Source organism: Thermobia domestica, chromosome 5 (genome assembly GCF_964235325.1).
Source record: "Thermobia domestica chromosome 5, izTheDome1.hap1.1, whole genome shotgun sequence".
Classification (NCBI taxonomy): Eukaryota; Metazoa; Arthropoda; class Insecta; order Zygentoma; family Lepismatidae; genus Thermobia; species Thermobia domestica.
The window spans coordinates 198,753,908-198,774,872 of NC_137458.1; the positions used below are offsets into that span (position 1 = coordinate 198,753,908).

Sequence of the window (20,965 nt, forward strand, 5' to 3'; positions counted from 1 at the left end):
ATCGCCATTATTGTTCAGCTTTGTTCCGGAGTACGCCATAAGGAAAATTAAAGATAGCAACCAGACCCTAGAGCTGAATTGTATTCACCAGGTTACGGCGTATGCTGATGATGTAAATGTAATAGGGGATGATAGGAGAACAAGAGAAAGAAATGCAGAGAAAACTAAATACATGGAAGTTCACCGGAATCGTAATATGGCAAATTATGGATGCGTTAAAATATCAAATAATACTTTCGACAAAGTGGATACTTTCAAATATCTGGGATCAATATCACCAGACCAAAATCATATCCAAAAAGAAATTAAATGTCGACTGAAATCAGGAAATTCGTGTCATTATGCAGTTCAAAGTATTTTGTCGTCGCGAATTCTGTCGAGGAATTTAAAGCTTAAAATATATAAAACGATAATCATGCCTGTTATGTTTTATGGTTGTGAAACATGGTCGCTTGAGGGAAGAACGCAGACTGAAAGTATTTGAAAATAAAATCCTGAGACGAATATTCGGACCCAAGAGGAACGGGAATGAGGGAAACTTCATAACGAATAACTGCATAATTTATACGGTTTACGAAATATCGTTATGGTCATCAAATCTAGGAGGCTCAGGTGGGCAGGTCATGCAGCCAGAATGGAAGAAGGTAGGAACGCTTTCAATGTTTTAACTGGAAATCCAATCGGAAAACGTCCATTGGGAAGACTTAGGTGCAGATGGGAGGACATAATTAAAATGGCTCTCTCAGAAATAGGAATACAAAGTAAAAACTGGATCCAGTTGGCTGCAGTATAACAAGAATGTGGAAGTACGCTTTGACAGATATACTAACAAACGTACGCTCTGACGGATATATTGAAAAACAAAAGTTTAACTTAAGTGCCAGAGGCTAGAGTAGGCCTACAAATCTCTAGGAAATGAAACACGGATGAGTAAAAAGAAATGATGTAGAAAAGAAAAAAATGTCGATAACTCAGAAGTTAAAGTTAAATATCGTCTACAGTTGCCCTCAAATACTACGTACTTTATGTTCACTTTAATTCATAAAACATGTTTTCCATTCATCATGATAGTGAATTCCAGAGCGAAATATAGCATGTAGGTCATGAAATCTTATTTAACCTTAGAGAATACTATAAGAAAGCTATTTAAACAGAAAAATCAAGAAAATGAAAAAAGCCAAAATTTCCAAGATTCTCGTGTCTTTTTTTTTTTTCCAAAAAAAGCCGGCTTTTTTGCACCTCTAATTCCTATCTTTTAAAACTTAACAGGAATGGCTCTAAATGATGTTAATCTTACTTGCTCCAAATAGAGGAATATCCTGGCATGTCATGTTTTGGGGTATGTATGTACTGTCAAATTGGTTCTGCCGGGTTCCCACAGAAAAGTGAAGATCCTTTTCCCTGACTCAAATTCTTGTTTTCCCTGACTTGAATTCTTCAATATCAATGGGAAGATATGTGGTAAGTCCTATCATACACTTTTTTTTAACGCCCTCCTCCATCCCCATAGCCGTCCATCACACTCCTTTAATTACCATTTATGTATCTATTATATTAAACAATTTAGACAAAATTTAATATTTAAGTATGTATCTATTATATTAAACAATTTAGACAAAATTTAATATTTAAGTATATAACTATTATATATGTATGAAACAATACCACATACCTTGACATTGGAAATTAGTTATTTTTTGGCTTGACAAAACAACAAAATATACAGTCAAGAAGATCCTAACAGTGACAGTTCTGAGATATGTATTACACACATTTTAAACAGAACTATGTTTTGCTTTCAGTTCTTGAATTTGTTGTACGAGAGCGTCCTGTTCTTGTTTATAACATAATTCCAATTGTTTCTTCTTTGCTTCCAATTTCTTGACTTCAGCACATACTTTTCTTTTTTTCAGCTTTGACTTTACTTTCCTCTGCACTCTGGATTCGTTTCTGCTGAAGGTATTCATCATAGCGTCTCCGAGCTAAACGAATTGAAAGAAGCATTCTTCGATCAATGGGAACAGATTCTGCACCTCCACAGTACATAACTGCGTCATGCACCCGCCTCTGTGCAACTAGAGAGTTTTCTATTTGGTTTTCTACAATAAGTGTCTTATTGACTGAGAACCCGCCCTCCACTAAAGCATTGCCGTGGGATAAAATTAAACATATTTTCACAATATGCCACAAATCAGCATACTCTTGTTTCTTGGACAATACTTTTTCAAAGAAGTCATCTAACCTAGTGCTGCAGATTTTCTCTTCATATTCTCTAAAGTCAACTGTAAGATATCCTTGGATTTCAGTACAGAAAGACAAACTGACTCCTTGCTTTCTCAGCTATAGAATCTGATATCCTGTTATGCTCATGTAGTTTGTAGAGTGCATTTCATCCTAGTCTGAGCACGTTCTGGATTGTTCTTCTGTAGACTGGGATACAAAGCTGACAGAGCACGTACCAGTTTGTACTTCAGAGGGCTCCTTTCCACAATCTTCTTGATTGTACCCAGCAAAAAGTTTCGACACTCAAGCCTGAAAGATAGTTTATCTTTATCTGATGCTTTAAGCTCTTTCAGTAGTTTTTCTGTCTTAAAACCAATGTCTACCTTTCTTATTTCCAACAAGTTTTCATTGGATGTCAAATCTAATGCAAGAAGCTTCACTTCACTGTCAGCAAGTTTCATACTGCTTTGTTTGACACAACGAGTCATTAGATTCCTTAAAAGACTTAGAAGTTCTGAGTACAGGAAACAAACAAATGGCTCAGGACTCTGGAATTTTCTTAAAAATGGTTCACACTCTGCTGAGACAGTCTTGAAGAAACATAATTTACACTTCATGAAAGCATCACATGTACCTTCCACAACAATTTTAAATGGTTTACTCTTGATCTCTTTATTTGTTCGTACAAACTGCTTTATGTCATCAAAAACAAGTAAAGCACGTTCCACACACGCTACGTTCTCTACCCATCTTATTGCACAGTGTTTTAAAGGAAACATCTTACTACCAATGGAAGCAGTGTAATCTGCACGACGAGCTGGAGAATCACAAAACGCACAGTATGTCACGAAGAAAACTGTGCAAGTCCCATCCAGCAGACTGAATACCACATTTGATTGAACCATTGATAACATGTAAACCACAAACACACCAATGTTCATTCTTTTATCTGGGAAATCTTCATTCAGTTTTTCTTTCAAGTTCTTCAGCAAGCAATGATTAACATTGGGCCCATCCATTGACACCTGCAGCAAGTTGTTTGGCGGAAAAGGACACAGTCCGCTGAGAAAAGATTGCAGTAGATCTGATGATGTTACATGATCCAAAAACGCACTATTGTAATACTGAATTGCCTCTATTTGTACGCATACATATATACATATATATATATATATATATACATATATATATATATATATATATATATATATATATATATATATATATATATATATATATATATATATATATATATATATATACACATACATAGACTACCTTATTCCCTCAGTATGAAATAGGAACACTGTACTATCACTATTATCACTGGGAATAATGTATCATTGCCTTTCTCTTCACATGTCCACATTTACATATAGTACTCCATCCTTGCACATTTACGTTCCCTGACTTTCCATGATATTTTACACGAAATGCACAATTTCCCTGACATGTTTCAATTTCCCTGATTTTCCAGAATGTGGGAACCCTGTTGTGTAACAATCAGGTGCAAAGTGTAGCAAAGCCGTGGCACAAAAGACATGTGGTTTTTGCGATATAAGGTGGTTTATTACTAACCTCGTTTAACAATATATCCACCGTCGCTGACGCACCTGCTCCCTACAGACGCACCCCCTACTGAGCTCCTACATTGAGTCGATTAGAGAGCATTTGTTCTTTCTAGTGGCCACCTAGCACAAGTTGGTTTATTTATAAGTTAGTGTTTTATTCATTGCAGTTTGTATACCATGTGTACATACACTGTAGTTATACCCACAATCAATCTCCACACAATAACAATTTCTCTCTCAATACACATTTTCTACGTCAGTGAATTTCCTGCCAAAAGAAGTTCACATTTCCTGAATATAGGTATTATCTTTGTATTAACCTAGTAAGATTTTTAATTACTGATGTCCTAGCAACATGCATTTGATACGGGGTCCCCCTCTAAAAGTTTAATTATTTGCGTAATGCAGGAGGGGGATGTTGTTTATAGTGCTGGTTCGAAACATGAGGTGACGATTCATTGTTTTAGTAATTTTTGAATTGTCGTGATTTTCACCACTTAACAATTGCAATGTACTAATTTTGTGCAGTAATACAATACAGATGACTATTGTGAACAGCGAAGAAAGGATGAAGATTATAAATATTTGTGGTTAACAGTTAAGAGTGAACGACAGAAATGAAAGGTAAGTACTCCCAGGTAAGATATATTAAAATAACAAATCAATCGTAATACAGCGTTGAAAACAGGTTCATGTGAGCCCAACCTAGGGGCCGCCATTTGCAGAAGATTAGTCCTATGAAGTTCTAGTTTATCCCTCATTCTACATCTACACCAAAATTTTGTAGGTTTATACAGCAATCAGACTTGACTAAACATGAAGACAAGGAGGGCAAGTTAGCGTGCGTTTTCTTTTGCCACATCACTCGAAATAATTGTTGAAAAATGATAATTCTTATTAATTACGTTGTGATTGTCCCCTAAAAGATTTACATTGGGCGACATGAAAATATCTCACCTGGCATAGTCAAAATTCAAACGGCCACCACAAGTAACTGCTGAAATATTACAATTATTTTACAAATTGTGTTATCAATACGGCAACACAAATCAACCTGTTCTATGTGGCCACTAAAAATCACGAATGCTATCTAACAGATTCTGGCAGGGCGAATCTAGTAAGCAGGCGTGGGGGTGCGTCACCGATGGTAGTATACGCAAAAGGGAGGGTGGTGAAAAGAAGTGGGATTTGGCAATTCTTAACCAAGTGTACACCTTAAACTCCTTTTAGAATGGCACTAACCGTTATCAGTATTTTCTATACGCCCTACTAATAGGATTGACGAAACTAGTGGAGTGGTTCACATTTAAATATCTCCACTGACCACTAAGTACGAATAACCACTGAAAAAGAATGTTAACTTGTTTGATACCTACTAATGGGGAAGGTTATAGAACACAGGTCCCTCTATATAGATTAATAGTTAGGATGGTTCCTTTCCAAGGTTGGCAAAAACCATGGTTTTTATAGGAAAACCCAAAAAACCACGATTTTTTGGTTTAAATAATTTGCTAATAATAAGCTTAATTCGTCTTGGTGTTAGTATGCAACAACCGGGTTATGCTGGAAGAGGTTGCATAAGCTTAAAGCGGAATCCAAACCGCTTCTCGGCTTACATCCAAGAGAAATTGTCCTCCATTTGAACTCGAAACCGGGACTAATTGGCCACAAATGCGATACGTCTGCCGACACACTCACGAAGGACTCCTGATAAAAATACGTTGGACTAATCTTTACATATTTGTTAATATAATCGTCAACAGTCATTTCAGAAGGACAAAAAGATAAACAATTGTACAAGTGGAACCACTATACAGAATTATATATGAACAATTTCAAATACTACAGAGTACAGAAGAACTACCTTAGTCCAAATCAGTTCATTACTACATTTATTAGTCCAAGTTAAAGAAATATAACGACTTACTTTGCATATCAGTAAGAAAAATGAATAAAGATACGAATTATTTGATAGTTACCAAAGATTCTTATGATTTCAATAATTGCCTTTCGTGGGGTTTGTATGACCCCCTCCCAAAAAAGTACGGCATTTCGATGTATTTTATCAATAGTAAACATTATTAAAACGAAACAATGTTTGGAATTTTCCTTTGGTTTCATAACAATAATAACAAACTATAAAAAAAATCACAAAAGAAACATACATAAAATTACATAAAAAATGTTGCTTTTGCAATATAATCTCTTTGAGTAATGAATGTGGAATTTAGGTCTGAATATAGTACGAGTAATATATGGAAGTGAAACGTGATAACCCATAAATGTGTGTTCATTAAGATTTTACGAATAGTTACACTTTTACGAACATTTTTCGTTTTTTGGTTTAAACCAGTTGTTTTATATATATATATAAACCAGCTGATTTATACCAAGGTTTAAACCATGGTTCAAACCAGCCAACCCTGTTCCTTTCTTTACCAAAGTTTAATTCACATAGTATTGCCGAGCGAGCGAAGGCGGATTAGAGCCCCGCAGACACGCAGTTTTCTGTCTTTATTACAGCTAAATGGGAAGAGAGGCCTGTGTTCTAGAACGCTGCTTTACTAATGTTGACAACCAATATAACAGAACATCCACCACATTAGACATGTGTTGCCAGGAAAAGTAACAAGCACAAGAAAGTAGCACAGCAACTCTCTGCATCTCTAACAACGATGCAAAGGACATAGTCAAATCATAACCATATCACATGAACACTATCATGACGTTAAGTCACATGCACACTACCGCGCACAAATAGAAAAGGGTAACAGTGCACTTGATGCAGAACATTTATAGGAACGGATACAATAAATAGCAATACGAGCAATTACACTCCATCAATAAATAAAATAATAATAATAAAAAGTCCAAACTTCCCTAACCCGACCCTATCCTACTTATTCCTACCTTGCGTCATGTCAACAAGTGACAAAACTTGTTCTCCATAAAGTGCCCAGAAAAGCAACATGCCACAAACAGACTCGACACCAGTAACCAGGGTTTGCCCAAGTGGGCCCAGCCCGAAAAAACCCACCGAGTTTTTTCGGGTTGGACCCACCTGAAAAAACCCATCTTAAAACCCACCTGGGTTTTTGATTTTTTGTTAGTGTATTATTGGTACAACTAAGGTGATCAAATTGAAACTAAATTTTATTAGATTTTAAACTTTCTTTGGGCGAATTATATGCTTTCATGTTAAGATAGACAACAATATTCAACATAAGACCTTTATAAAGCTCTAAATGCACTGAATGAATGAATAAATAAATAAATAAACTCACCTTAGCTTGAGATAATTGTAGAACAAATTAATGTATGGATTATGCTTATGGCCTATTTGAAGTAAAATAAGCAATTTTATATTTTAGAAAATACTTTCAGTGAATAGTGTGCTTCCTGACTCGGCGCCGCCGAGGGACGTTATTCCCCATACGTGCCAGTACTAACAGTAAATATGTAAATACATCAGTAAAACTATTAGTATTATTTCTTACCTTTCATGGTAACAAAAGTATTCAGTAAAATTTGGTTTTCCAACAACAGTTTAGTTTAGTCATTCGTTGCTACTCTTCAAATAGGTATTCTGCAGAATCAACACCAACAATAGCGTAAAAATTATCAAAATTAAGAAGCTTAATGCTCGGAGCTCCGAAGACTACGTATCGCTTACTATTTAAAGTGCTGAATTCAAACTTCAGTATTAACGGAAGTTTCGATGTACAGTAAAGCAAGCTGCATTTTCAGGGAAAACTCGTCGTGAAAGAAGTGTTCGGGAAATTCCCGCAACTGAACCCACAAAGCATCGAAAGTGAATACTTCAACAATAAATCTATTTATTTTACGCTGGATGATATTTAATTTCATTTTAGACATTTGGAACATTTACTTTATAAAATATGAATTATAGGCCTATCTTTGTTAATTGTTTTAGATTAATTTTCGGAAAAGAACGGTCTTGCAACAAGTGCTCGGGTAATTCCCGTAATTGAATGCACAAAGCAACGGAAGACCATTTATTTTACGTTGAAAAATATTTAAGACATTTTGATGAATTATGTCTTTGTTTTAAATTAATATAGCTATTTGGTATTTATATTTGGTGAACGTCACTGAGGATCCTAGGATGGCTCGATCTACATTTGTTAGTTTGTCTGCCTTTACCACACAGTGTTCAACTTTCGGTCTTTTAAATTTTCAGGATATAAACCAGAGACTAAATTTTCTGTTTAGATTTTGGCAGCATACCAACGTAAAATTACAAGATGGCGCGTTTAAAAAAAAAAAAAAATAGCTGATATCCACTGGCGAAAATCCCGGGGGGATGATGGGGACATATCCCCTACAATCTTGGAACTGTCCCCCTCAATAATCCGACTGGAAATGTGTCTTTTAGGAAGAAATGTGATGATTTGTGTCAGGGTGGATTGATTTAAATCAGTCTGATTTAAATCACGATTTAAATCAAGATTTAAATCACTTGATTTTTTAAATAAAAATCGCTGATTTAAATCAATTTCCGAAATAAAATAATTTAAAGTGAAAATAAGTAAAATCCCGTTTCTGTTCTATTATTTCGGTTACGGAAGTGAATAATCATAATACAATGAGACTCAAATGTACAGTATGTACAGCATAGTATGAAAACAAGTGTCACGCACGGGATGGTTAGGGAAAATCCCGTTTTGAACGGGTAATAAAGCAATCCTGCTTTCTTCTCTTCGTAACAATGGGTTTGGGTTTTTAAATCGTTAACTATTCCAACGGGGAAATCACCATCGACATTTGAGACGAAAATTCTTTCGTGTGCGCGTCTGCTTGTTTGTTCCCAGATAATAGGGCGTATTTAGAGGGGTCCTATCCCCCCTCTCCGATTTTGTTTTTAAGATTTATAACTTAAGGCGAAATTTATGTATTCCGTGCCTCAAGCTAGTGCCATTTTTTAAAAAAATATGCCCCTACCAAATATCAGTAACTTTTGTGAAAAAAAAAATGTCATTTTGATAAATGTTGCTGTACTTTTTCCTTAATGTTTACCCTTTTAAATTATATTACCTATTTTTATTCTATTAAAAATCGAATCTTCATTATTCGATTTAAAAAGTACCAATAAACCTTTTTACTTGTTTTTTTTTTTTTCAAGACTGGAAGCATTATAGAACATGTTACATATGCTTTCACACCTTTCTGCGTCGAGACATACTGTGTGATGACATCATATATTTAAAAAGATATTTTTTATGCCAATTATTCTTATTTTTTGGCGAGCTTACATTGTGCATTCAAAAGACTGAAATTTTGCACACTCGTTCAGTGCACCCCTTAGTATTTTTCAGATCTCTGCCTGAAAACAAGAAGCGGGGGGGGGGGTGTCCAGAGAGGAAAATGTAAAAAAAAAAAAAAAAAAAAAGATATTTTTAACAAAATAGCTTTTTTCGCGATTCAGATGGAGACATATGAATTGTACCGTTTCAAAGGCTGTTCTATTCTGAAGAAGATGATGAACGAACCATGATCCGAGGATAAATTGGGATGTTTCAGGAAACTGTTAACTGAGATCCTGTTTTATACATGAATCTAGGGTATTTGGGGGATATTATTTTTCGCGGGCCTACTTTTGCACGTAAAAGATTGAAATTTTGCACAATTATTCAATGCACCCCTTAGCATTTTTCAGTGTTTCAGATCTCTACCGTAAAACAGGGGGTTGGTCCAGAGGGGTAAAAAGTAAAAAAAAAGGATATTTTTAACAGAAAATCCCTTTTTTCGTGATTTTCCCGCCCCAGATACACGATGGAGACATTTGAATGGAACGATTGAAATTTTTTTTATTCTGAAGAGAATAGTGTACAAATTTTTATGTCTGAGGAAATTTTTATATTACATGCGGGTTATCTGGGGCATTGTGGGGATGTTCTTAGCTCATTGTTAAATATTTTCCCCGCCCTTACTATTCAAGATAGCTTGGAATTTTATACACACATTTAGTACACCCCTTAGTATTTCCCAGTTGATTTTGAGATGTGCGTTAACACAAGGGAGTCCAGAGGGGATCAAAATTTGAAAAAAAAAATCAGAAAAATCCAATTTTCTTTCAAAATTTCCCGCTTCAGGGACATGATAGGGAAATGTGAATATTACCGTTTCAAAGGCTATTCTATTCTGAAGAGAATGAGGTATGAATCATGATCCTAGGATAAATAGGGATGATGATGTAGCTGCTTGACTGAAAGTTTATAATTTACCTTTAAAAAAAAAAAGAAAAGAAAAAAAACAATTTAAAAGGGTTAAGAAACATTGTTTGTGATTGATATAGGTTAACAATTGGGGATTAATTCAAAATTCAACCCTTATACTTTCACTTAAATGGCATAATTAGCATTTAATACTAATTCCTAATGCTTTTTCTTCAGTTCGCGACTTGTAATTTACGAGGACAAAGATTTGATTTAAATCAAAAAAATCAACAAAAATGATTTTTTTTTTAAAAAATCGTGATTTTTTTCCACCCTGATTCGTGTCCAACTGTCACAAAGGAAAGTGAGATGAAATTGATACCTCCCAGAATAAGCCTCAAATCTGACCGCCTCCCAATGTTCAAGACAACTCTGCTTCCCTACCCATGTTGTCCCGGAGTCCCACACAGGGGACATAAAATATGACGATATTATTATTGCTTTACAACTTTAAAATCAGACAGGCATCATTGAAAACTGTTTACAGGGAATGATCATATTTGGATCATCCCTTGTGAACAGTTTCCAATGTTGCCGGTCGGATTTTAAAGTTATAAAGCAATAATAATGTCGTCATATTTTATGTCCCCTGTGGAGGACGCCGGGACCGACATGGGTAATCTTCCTCAGCATTGTTTTTCGCCTTCATAAATATTTTGTACATCGCATATATATATATATATATATATATATATATATATATATATATATATATATATATATATATATATATATACCGTCTTACTCATCCCCCCAATGTTGAAGACAAATTTGCGCCGCTGCTGATATCCACGCTACAAAGCGCAATTTTAGGTCTTTCAAGTTGAAATTTTCAAAGTAGAAGCACGAGAGACTAAATTAGCTGTATATATTTTGGCGGCATAAAATTTCAAAATGGCGTCCATTTTTCAAAATAGCGGGTATCCATGTTACAAGCTGCAATTTTCGGACGTTTTAAGTTGATATTTTGAGGTTAGGAGCACAAGACATTCTAAATTTCCTGTATAGATTTTTTCGGCGACACAATATAAAATTTCAAAATGGCGGCAATTTTTTCAAAACAGCAGTGAATAGAAAGTTGTTGCAAGTTGTGACAATGACACTCATGAAATGTAAATCATATTTTAACATTTTTACCCGAAAGAGATTGAAATATTTCGAAAAAAACCAATTAAACCCGAAAACACCCAATTAAACCCGAAAAAACCCACATGGGCCCAGGTGGTTTGGGTTTTTTCAAAAATACCCGGTTTTTTTCAAACCTTGCCAGTAACGAACCTAAAAGGGCAGATACGCTCTCAAGAACGGAACCAAAAGATAAAAATCACTGAATCAATTAAAATGCATGAAATGACCAAAGTAAAAACTTGTTAGAAAATAGCGAAAGAATCATACGCTAAATTGCTGCAGACGGCGGCCCTGGATAAGATCCACATGAACCTCTTTTCAACATTGTTATTACTACTTATCTGTTCTTACCTTCATATACCTTACTTACAATTACCCTTGTTTTACTTCAGGTCTTCACTATTAAATATTAATCACAAATATTTGTTATTTTCATTCTTCTGTTGTTGTTTTTTTGCATTTGTATGCATCTATATAGTATTACTGCCCAAAATTAGTACCTTCGAACTGTTACGAGTGGCAAGTTTTACTCAGAAATTACTAAAACAATGAATCCTTCCTTACCTCTCACTATGATGGAGGATATAACTCCACAACCGGCACTACAAATTTGTGAATGATAGAAGGGTTTATGGTGCAGTTCTCAATCAAAGACATGTCCCTAGCACATTAAAAGTTTATAAAAAGCATACGAAAATACTTCTTTCCTGCGTGCTAACCATTCAATGGGGGAATACATTCATGAAAAATGTATTTCTTTCAGCATCACATGTACTCTTATTGCGCTAGGAAGTGTTTCTTGAACGAGATCCATTATTAGGCGCAGAGAGATTTCACGAGGGTTGAGTGTAAATACAGTGTGTATAGTACGGTGTAAGAACTAAGCTGCACCGCATTAAACACGAAGTGACTTGTGCTAGATGGCTACTAAAAGCACGAATGCTATCTAATGAGTCATGGCAGGAGCGCAGTACGGGAGGGAGAGCGGTAGTGAGGGGTTACGCATGTAGAAAGCGAGCGCGAGAGTAACGTGGAGTATACACACAAATCAGAAGTGGAAAAACATTTCATACGGTATAAAAACACATGCATTCCGGGTCGCAAAGCTTTACGTCACTTGCATTATTACTTCGCACACAGCCTTGACGTACGGTAGCACACTTACCATTTCAGATTTCTACTTTATTACACATTTAATGTGTAACTTTACCAAAGGCTATTCTATTTATTACTTTTACAACCCTCTTGCAAAATCAAATACATAATTCATGGACTTTGGAAATTTATGTCCCCGTAACAGGATATCACCCAAAATTTTACCCCATTTCACTACATTTAAATCAGATGTAACTCTCCTTTTACCAGTTTCCGTTCTACACTTATGTATTTCCCTCCCTTACAACAGGGTATAAATATTACATTAGTTAACAGCATTGTGAGTTTGAAACACTGCCATATTATGCTCTACAGCCTCATCACATCATATCGCAACAATCAGCGAACACACTTAGTACATAATTTAACATGGGTGTTCTCTGACAATCAACCTACACTGATTACGTTCATTATCTTTCTTGCTTTCATGATGAGATTTCGCCTGATTCCCTTAATTTCTCCTTAGATCTTGCATCTCGGGGCCACCAACTGCGGCAGTTAACCCGAATTATAATTGTCCAAGAATTACGTGGATCGGCATTACTCCAGCAGACGGTTCTACCAAACTTTAACACATTTCTTATATTTTCATGTTAAGTTAGAGCTTTGTATTTCTTTTAGATCATACACTAAATGAGGAACTACATTAGTAGGCGTACTTCAGGAGAGCTCAGCATAAATACAGTGAAGACGTATGCCATAATAACTAGAGTGCATAAAACTAACTCCTGCTAGGTGGCCACTAAAAAGGACGAATGCTATCTAACAGAGTCAGAGCAGGAACGCTGCCCAGGGACCAGAGCGTAAGCGAGTGGGTGCGTCCGTAGGGAGCAGGCGTGTCAGCGACGAGGATAGCAGAAGAGCACACTTACTCATACAATACTTTCACTATCACTCAAAATTCATTTCAATATGCTGTGCACTGGGAGTAATTACTTATATTCACACTCTCATTTTTCAAGAAAAATGCTTCACATAATAGCATTTTACCAATAAATTTTCGGGTTATGTTTAGAAGAAGGGGTCCAGAAGCACGTAAAAAGACATTTATTCAGAAGTTGATCGTCCGCCTAGTTTTTGGCGAAAAGCGAAATAATTGGTTCCTTTGTGTACCGAAGTTTAATATTTAATTCAAAAAGTATTGCCGAGCTAGCGTTAGTGAGTGAAGATTCTAGATTACTGGTTCCCCTATATTTTTCATAAAAAGAAGTATTTGCTTACCTGATACATGCTTCTTATTCCTTATGCTTGTGATGATGATTACTTTTAGCTGCTTTGAACACTATTTATTATGAATTAAATTAACCGTTTTGACAAGTCATAACTTCATGTTGTTGTTCTTCCACCATATTTGTTTCTAGAACAACAGCTTTTTTTAATGAATATTTTATTATTGTTGGGGGATTAGGGGGGCTAGCCTCACTATATTTTTGAAGAATATTTTACCTTCCTTTTCGGAAAATATATTACGTTTTTAAAAGAAAAATGTTAGCTTTTGGGGGGGGGGGGGTTAGAGGGTTATGCGTGTGTAGAAATGTTTATTGTTTTCGGGAAGATTAGGGGGGCTTTCCCCCTTATGCTTTGAAGAAGTACTTCTGTAAAATAATAAGGGTTAAGTTTAGAGTTACCCCTCCGCTTTTTATAAACATCAGGAAAATTTACAGGAGAAATGATGTAAGATATGATAATTTAAAGTTTATATTTGATGTTTAGGAACGTAACTTCGGCAGGAGAGTTATGTTTAATACGAGAAAAGATATATGGAAGTTAGTACTATTTGCCGGAGGCGGAAGCATTCGCGGAAGGTTTCAGCAGCATGGTAGTTGTAAAATATGGCGAATATGACGAGCAGGTGTAACGGATGCGCAAAAATAATGAAGAAAACCTTTTAAATTTTTGTGCAGCCCACAGAATATTGAAGTTAAGTAAAATGTAACAATTTTTAATACTTTAAGCACTGTTTTTTGTATGTTGCAAAGTCCAAGGGCAACTCTGGACTGGAGGGGCAACTCTAAACTTAAGCCAATAATAATACCGGTTTTTTTTTTTTTTTTTTAATAGTAGATTGTCCTGCTATGCTTTTATAGAAAATTGTGTTGCTGTCGGGGGGGGGGGGGGTTAGGGAGATGCGGCTCAGTGGTATATGTGAGCCGGAAGATCCGAAAAAGTATATTATTTTCTTCTAGTCTTCTAATAATACAGCTTTTCGGCTCTTCTGGAACATCTATATCACTCACCCGCATCCAGGGAAGGGGAGCAGTAATCTAGAACCTTGCTGGCGGGTTGGAACCCCGCAGGGCACGTTGCTTTCTGTCTATTAGCAGAAGGGGTCCAGCTCTTTTTTCTAAAAAATTACAATTTTGGTAATTTCTGTCCACATTAGGTTAGGGTTACTGTACCAATAATGGACCAATTAGTGCAGCTGACCACTAATGAGACATTTTTGAGCATGTCTCATCACATTCTTATACGAATCTTTTTTACCTAATGATTCAGGAGGTCCTCAACAATGCTTGAAAACTAAAAAAATTAGTTGCAGATTTACCAAACACATGTAAGAGGTCATTATATAGTAAAAAGTAAATTATCACCAGTAGTTGACCAATGGTTTCCATTTATTGACCATATGAGTACCAGTAATTGACCAACATCAAATAATTACTTAATAGTACGATTTTTTTTTTTTTTTTTTTGCTTATAAACTTAAATATTTGTTAAACCCAATTCGTAATTAAACACAGCTGATTTAAACCTTAATATTATCTAAGCTATTAAGGTGTACCTATGTTAGTTTGAGTATAGGAGGCTATTTCTTAACCATGTATGGATAATCATGCACTTTAAGAGTCCAAGGTTACTGTAAGTTAAAAAACGGACTTCGTTGCATAAATAAATCTTCAGAGTTCTTTGCACTGATTAAAAATGTACCGTGTTATGCAAAAATGAACTAAGCGCCAAACTTTGAAAATCCACGTAAATGCGACGATTGGTTCCTGATACGCATTAGAACGTTTTGCACAATCGAAAAGAGAAGAAAACGAACACCTTTCCAAAAAAAAGAAACGTAATTTCACTTTTGATTACGGCTTCATTAATGTTGGACATCAACCTTTATACGTAATTTTCTTAAAAGTATGAAAGTGGCGCTTAGTTCGTTTTCGCAGGACACGGTACAAATATAGAACTTAGGCAATATTGTATTTAAATGGTACGAATAAACGTGTATGCGACATGACCTGACAATGGATTTGTCTCACGGTTGTTTTCAGGCTAAACGCGACAACAGAAATGATAAATGCTGATGGAATAGTTTATTTGAGTGGTATGAGAAAGCGGGAAAAAAATTGGGTTATCTCGTTGAAAAAAAACGCACGCGGTAGCTACATGTCTACCGCGAGACATACTTGGTCTGTTTTGGAATCGGACAAAAGTACTTTCGCACCAAAAATCAAGGCTCTATCGACTGAACTAACGCCACTTCTTCTGTTAGTGTAACCGTCACTTTTAGTCTCGAATCGTGTGACATTAAACCAATAACTAATCTTACGGCTCCAAAAGAGCATATCCACCTTAATTCTGCACATCTCTTAACATTAGACGACCACCTATACATGGATGGTTCGAAGATTTCAGATTACAAAGTCGGCTTGTACATCTTTGTAATGCTCAAACTTTTAACAGTCTAAGTTTGGCTGGTTGTCTAATCTTAAGGGATACACAAAATAAGAGTGGATATGCTTTTTTGAGGTTTGTGTACATTACAGTGTACGTTCCTTAAAACGATTAGCACCAAATATTTGGCTCACCTCTGACGTTCTCTTCCTTATTTCCGCCGAAACTTGCCATTAATCTCGCCTGCATGTTTAATAAAGTCATTATAATAAGTAAACCAGAATACTTCTTAAACGTTAAGTTAGGTTGATTGCCACCTGAACGGTTTGCCTTTCTTTTTCATTTTTATAAGAACAAAGTAAGGCCTACTAACTTCGTCTCACTGAATTTCAAAAGTGCCACAACATATAAATGTTTTACTGTAAAACATTTTTATTAAAAAAAAAAAAAAAAAAAAAAAAAAAAAAAAAAAAAAGCTGATCGGAAACTGTTTTGGTTTGATCATTCGTAAGAAACTTCTTGCAGTCTTTCACTGTTACAACAAGTTTGCGGGATCTGACAGAGAATAATTATAAATATAGAAATTAATGATCTAATATGATTCTATAGGCCTGGTCTAATTAGTAATATTAAAAAAATAATAAAAAAACACACACTAAGAAATACTCATGCAGTCTTTAATGCTCCGAAAGAAGCTCTTCGCTGGACTGTTTAATCATCTGACATTTCATCAGAGCTCTCTCATCCCCGTAACATTTGTCACACACAAATTGAATATCTTCGTCATCCGAAACTTTGTCTAACGCAAACTGTTCACGGATCCTTTTGGGAACACAAGCAACATGAAACTGTCTAGCACACTGATCACAAGACACCCAGGTTTTCTTTATGCCTTGCTTGTCTTCTCTGTACCAGCTTCTTTTACATGTGAAACAGGTCCAGTCGTCATCAGCTGTAGTTTTTTTCTTCTGTTTTCTCGATCTTTTTGCTTTTCTTTGTCTTGCCAATACTCTAACCATCTTCTTGAAGTTGCTGCATGTGGAAGTTTTTCCTTTGTCCTGCATCTTTTTCTCTTTATCGGTGATTCGGTTGGCCAAAGTATTGAATTGACAAAAGCAGGACTTATTGAACGGTCATCGATTTTTGTTCGGCTGGTGCCATGGTTGTTACTGCCAGGTTGAGGTGAAGAGAATGTGTCTGGCCCATCTGTTTTCTTAACATTAGTTTGTCCTGAGGAAATACTTGGCTCGTCAACACGATGTTCATTTGTTGATACAGTTTCTGTCTCTTCCAAATCATTCACACGCTGTACATTCTCTTGTAGATCTTCCTGGTCTTCTACATCAGACTGATCTGGATCACTGTTCTCAGTTGGTGCTACTGGCACACATCGTTTTCTTAATTTTAACCAAACATCAAACAGTTCCTTGGCACTTTCATCCCCATCCCACTCACCACGAGATTCCGCAGTTCGGAATTTGGCCGCTCTATCACCCTTCATCACGGATTCCAGGTACAAAAGATGTTCAATTCTAAACTCGGTTGGTTTTGAACCTGCTCTCGGTGTAGTCTCGCTATAACGAGAAGGATGATTCATACAGCGTGTAAAATCTACTGACCGAAGATCAAAAGGATACAGTCCACATTTTCTAAACTCATTTCTGACGATTTCGGGAGTTGCTTGTACTTGTAGCACTTGTTCGAGATGAAGTGCAAACAACACTCTTGTCACGCTCCTGTTATTTGTTCTCCTTTTCCACTCATCTACGAGATTGGCCCATCCAGATTTAATGGCTTTAAGTACGGACACATCCGCTGGCTGCAGTCGATGTGTCGTGTTCGGTAATAGGGCAAACAGTTGGATACCATTTTCAGAGCATAATTTGCTCACATTATACGTGATATGTGATCTATGACCGTCAATCAGCAGCAAAATCGGTAGGTTTATGTTCTGTAATCGAAGACACGGTAAGAAAACGTTGGCAATGTATTCATAAAATGATTGACCAGTCATCCAACCTGAGGGTGATCTGCCAGCACACCATTCAGGATTCATGTTTTGTACTATATCTCTGGGTATTCGTTCGTATGGGTACAAAATCATGGGAGGTACTGATTTCCCGTCAGCGCGAAAGTTAACGAGAATAGTTAACGCTTCTTTCTCTTTGCCAACGTTTATATTATAGAAGTTTTTGAAACCCTTGGGTCCAAGAACAAGGCCGGTTTTGGGAGATGTTTGAAAGCTAGACTCGTCCGCATTCAAGATTCTGGTTGGATCGTCCAAAATATCACGACAGTTTTGTTCGACCAAAAAGTCTTCCAAATCTCTGAACCATTCTTCGATTTTCTCTTTGGTAACAGCTAGTCGACCTGAATTTATAGCTTCCGCGTGTCGTAATGTTAGATTTTTATGTCTATTCATAAATAGGGAAAACCACTTTCTCCCAGGTTTCTTCCCGGTAAACGGGCAGAGACGCTTATCACCGCTTACTATTTCTTGCACGGTTTCTAGGACAACACTACATTTTAGAGGAAATCCCTTCTTAGCATTGGCCAGAATCCAATTGCACAGTAAATTTTCTTCATCTGGTGTTGACACCGTTGCTGAACTCATCTTTCTACCTTCAGGAACACGTCCTTTCAATTTGTTGATTAGAGTCGAGTGAGGAACCCCAAATGTTCTTGCAGTTGCGCGAATTTGAGCCCCATTTCTCACAGCTTCAATGGCTTGCTTCATATTTTCCTCCGAATATTGGTGGGGATAGAAAAGAAGGTGAAATTAGCACTAAGCTTTCTCTAAAAGGATGTAACAATTATATTTATCACTACTAAGCCTGGTCAACTACTGGGTTTGGTTTTTAAGTATTCAAGGCAAGATTTTACATTGTATAAAACACTATGTATAACGGTAAAAATTATACTGTAATCTTAAGTACAACGGGCATGTTAGTTTCTTTTAAAAACGAGGAATAGTATTTAGTAACATTTTGGCCCATGTACTTAAAATTATACTATAATTCTTAAAGTTATACACATTGTTCTATACAAAGTAAAGTTTTGCCAGTGTTCTGCGTTCTTCTTTAGCAGCGGGGCCGTTAGTTACGCACCTGACGGGACCTATAGCTTAAAGTGGGATCCGAACCACTCTTCAGGTTTGTTTTCGTGGCGTTGGATTCGCAGGAGGGTTTGAACTTTCGACTTCTTGTACCAATGGCGAATGCTTTAGACATGAGGCTACTGGGAAGCCCTGGTCAATTGCTAAGATACTACCTATACCACTAATTGACCAGGGTGGTCAATTATTAGTCCATACCTAAAAAGGCTGTACCAATGGTTAACCACCCCCCTTAACCATGTGACACCTTCCTTTTTTAATGTTCTGGCAATATTCTTTAATTAATTTAATGTTCGTACCATACTATAACACAAGCTATTGTAGTTTTATACTGTACCTGTAGCTGGTTACGACTTTATTCCATACACCGCCGAATTTTCTGCCTCATATTGTGCGCCCGCGAACTCGACACTACTACCCACACTTTCGCCTACTTTGGAGGGAAAACCTACTTCTTGTTCCGTCATACATCACGAAAGGCATAAACGAATAACATTTGTGCGTAGCAGAACGTCATCCTTCAGTGCAAGGATCATATAACGCCTATAAAATGCCTCAAATAATGCATTTGGTCAATTACTGGTACCTGGTTCACTACTGGTACATATACCCTAATTTAGTTTAGGTTTTAGGTTAGGGTTAGCTTAGGTTTGTTCATCTTATGTTAGTGAACGGGTCCACAATAATTATCCAAGAAATGAAAGAATTTCGCTTATTTCTACTAATATTAAGTTAGTTTAGGTTTCGTTAGGTTAAATTTGGTTACGTTATGTTAGATCTAAGTAATTGCATCATCCATTTCTCCTGTCAATTTTGTGCTTTTTACGTGCATCTGGACTCATTATGCTAAACATACTCCACTCAAACTTATGGCACAGAATACTGTGACGACACTCATACGGTTCCTCAATCTGCATGCTAATATCATAAAGATGGCAGTACCCACCCATTCTTACATTACACAGTAATTTTATTCGATTACCTTTAGTTTTCCGCAATACAACACACTGCACCTCGTCATAGCGCAAGTTGCTGCATATATGTATATATCTGATGTACCCTGAATCGCTGTAATTATTAAAACAGGACCAAAATGTTTCATCAATTGTTACTTTAAAATAAAAATAAATAAACTAACCTTATCCTTTACTTGGTGCACCATCTCGTACTTATTTCTGGTTACCTAAAATGTGACACAACAATTTTCCTCTTAGAATTTTCGCAAGTGTAGAAGGTACCAAGTAACATACCGTACCTAGCACTAAATTAAATTACAAAATCCCTAAACTTCTGTAAGGTTGTACCATAGGGAACATTCCATACCAGACTAAGTAAAATATTGCGTACACCTAAGCAACGCAGAAAAAAGCGAAAAGTCATTACAACTGCTATGCCGATTATCTTAAGGTCGATGAGAAATTTTACATTGTGATAATACAAACCGTTACGGAATGTGCACGTGCATTTCGTATCGGTTATCGTCACGTAACGTAAAATTTGACTTTTAGTTTGCGTTAATCCATATTAGAATAATAATTTTGCGTTCTCTAATAATCTATCCTCCACAATTTTCATTTCACACAGCCTCACCAAGACAGGATCAACACAAATAGTTTGTGTTGCATTGCAGTATGCAAATTTAATGTAGATGGACACCAAACGAGACTCCTTGGTGACATATCTGTCATAACAAAAATTATCGAGAATAGTTTCAATCGTTTGTGCTGGACTGTACAGTTGAAAGTTTCGTTTGCGCTATCAACTGGAATAAATAATCAATGAAATCAAGTGGCGATGTAAACTTGATAATAATATTAAAATCGCCACCCATCAAAATATTTCCAAACTAAATTCAAACTACCTTTTATCATTTGTGTTACCGGTACATTTCTGCTGGAATGTGCTATTGAAATTTCTCACCTTAG

General features: G+C 36.2%; 1 protein-coding gene across 2 annotated transcripts in view; it reads right to left on the reverse strand.

The window, feature by feature from the left end:
• Positions 1-20,334, reverse strand: part of LOC145686337 (thioredoxin-2-like) — a 188,315-nt gene extending 167,981 nt beyond the window's left edge. The window contains exon 1 of one of the 2 annotated variants that reach the window (XM_081759563.1): positions 20,179-20,334. In XM_081759563.1, coding sequence (XP_081615689.1) covers positions 20,179-20,202 — 24 coding nt within the window. In that variant the 5' untranslated portion in view covers positions 20,203-20,334. Of the gene's footprint in view, positions 1-20,022; positions 20,134-20,178 lie in introns of those variants that run through there. The other variant, XM_081759562.1, reaches the window with a different exon arrangement.
• Positions 20,335-20,965: the final 631 nt, after the last annotated feature.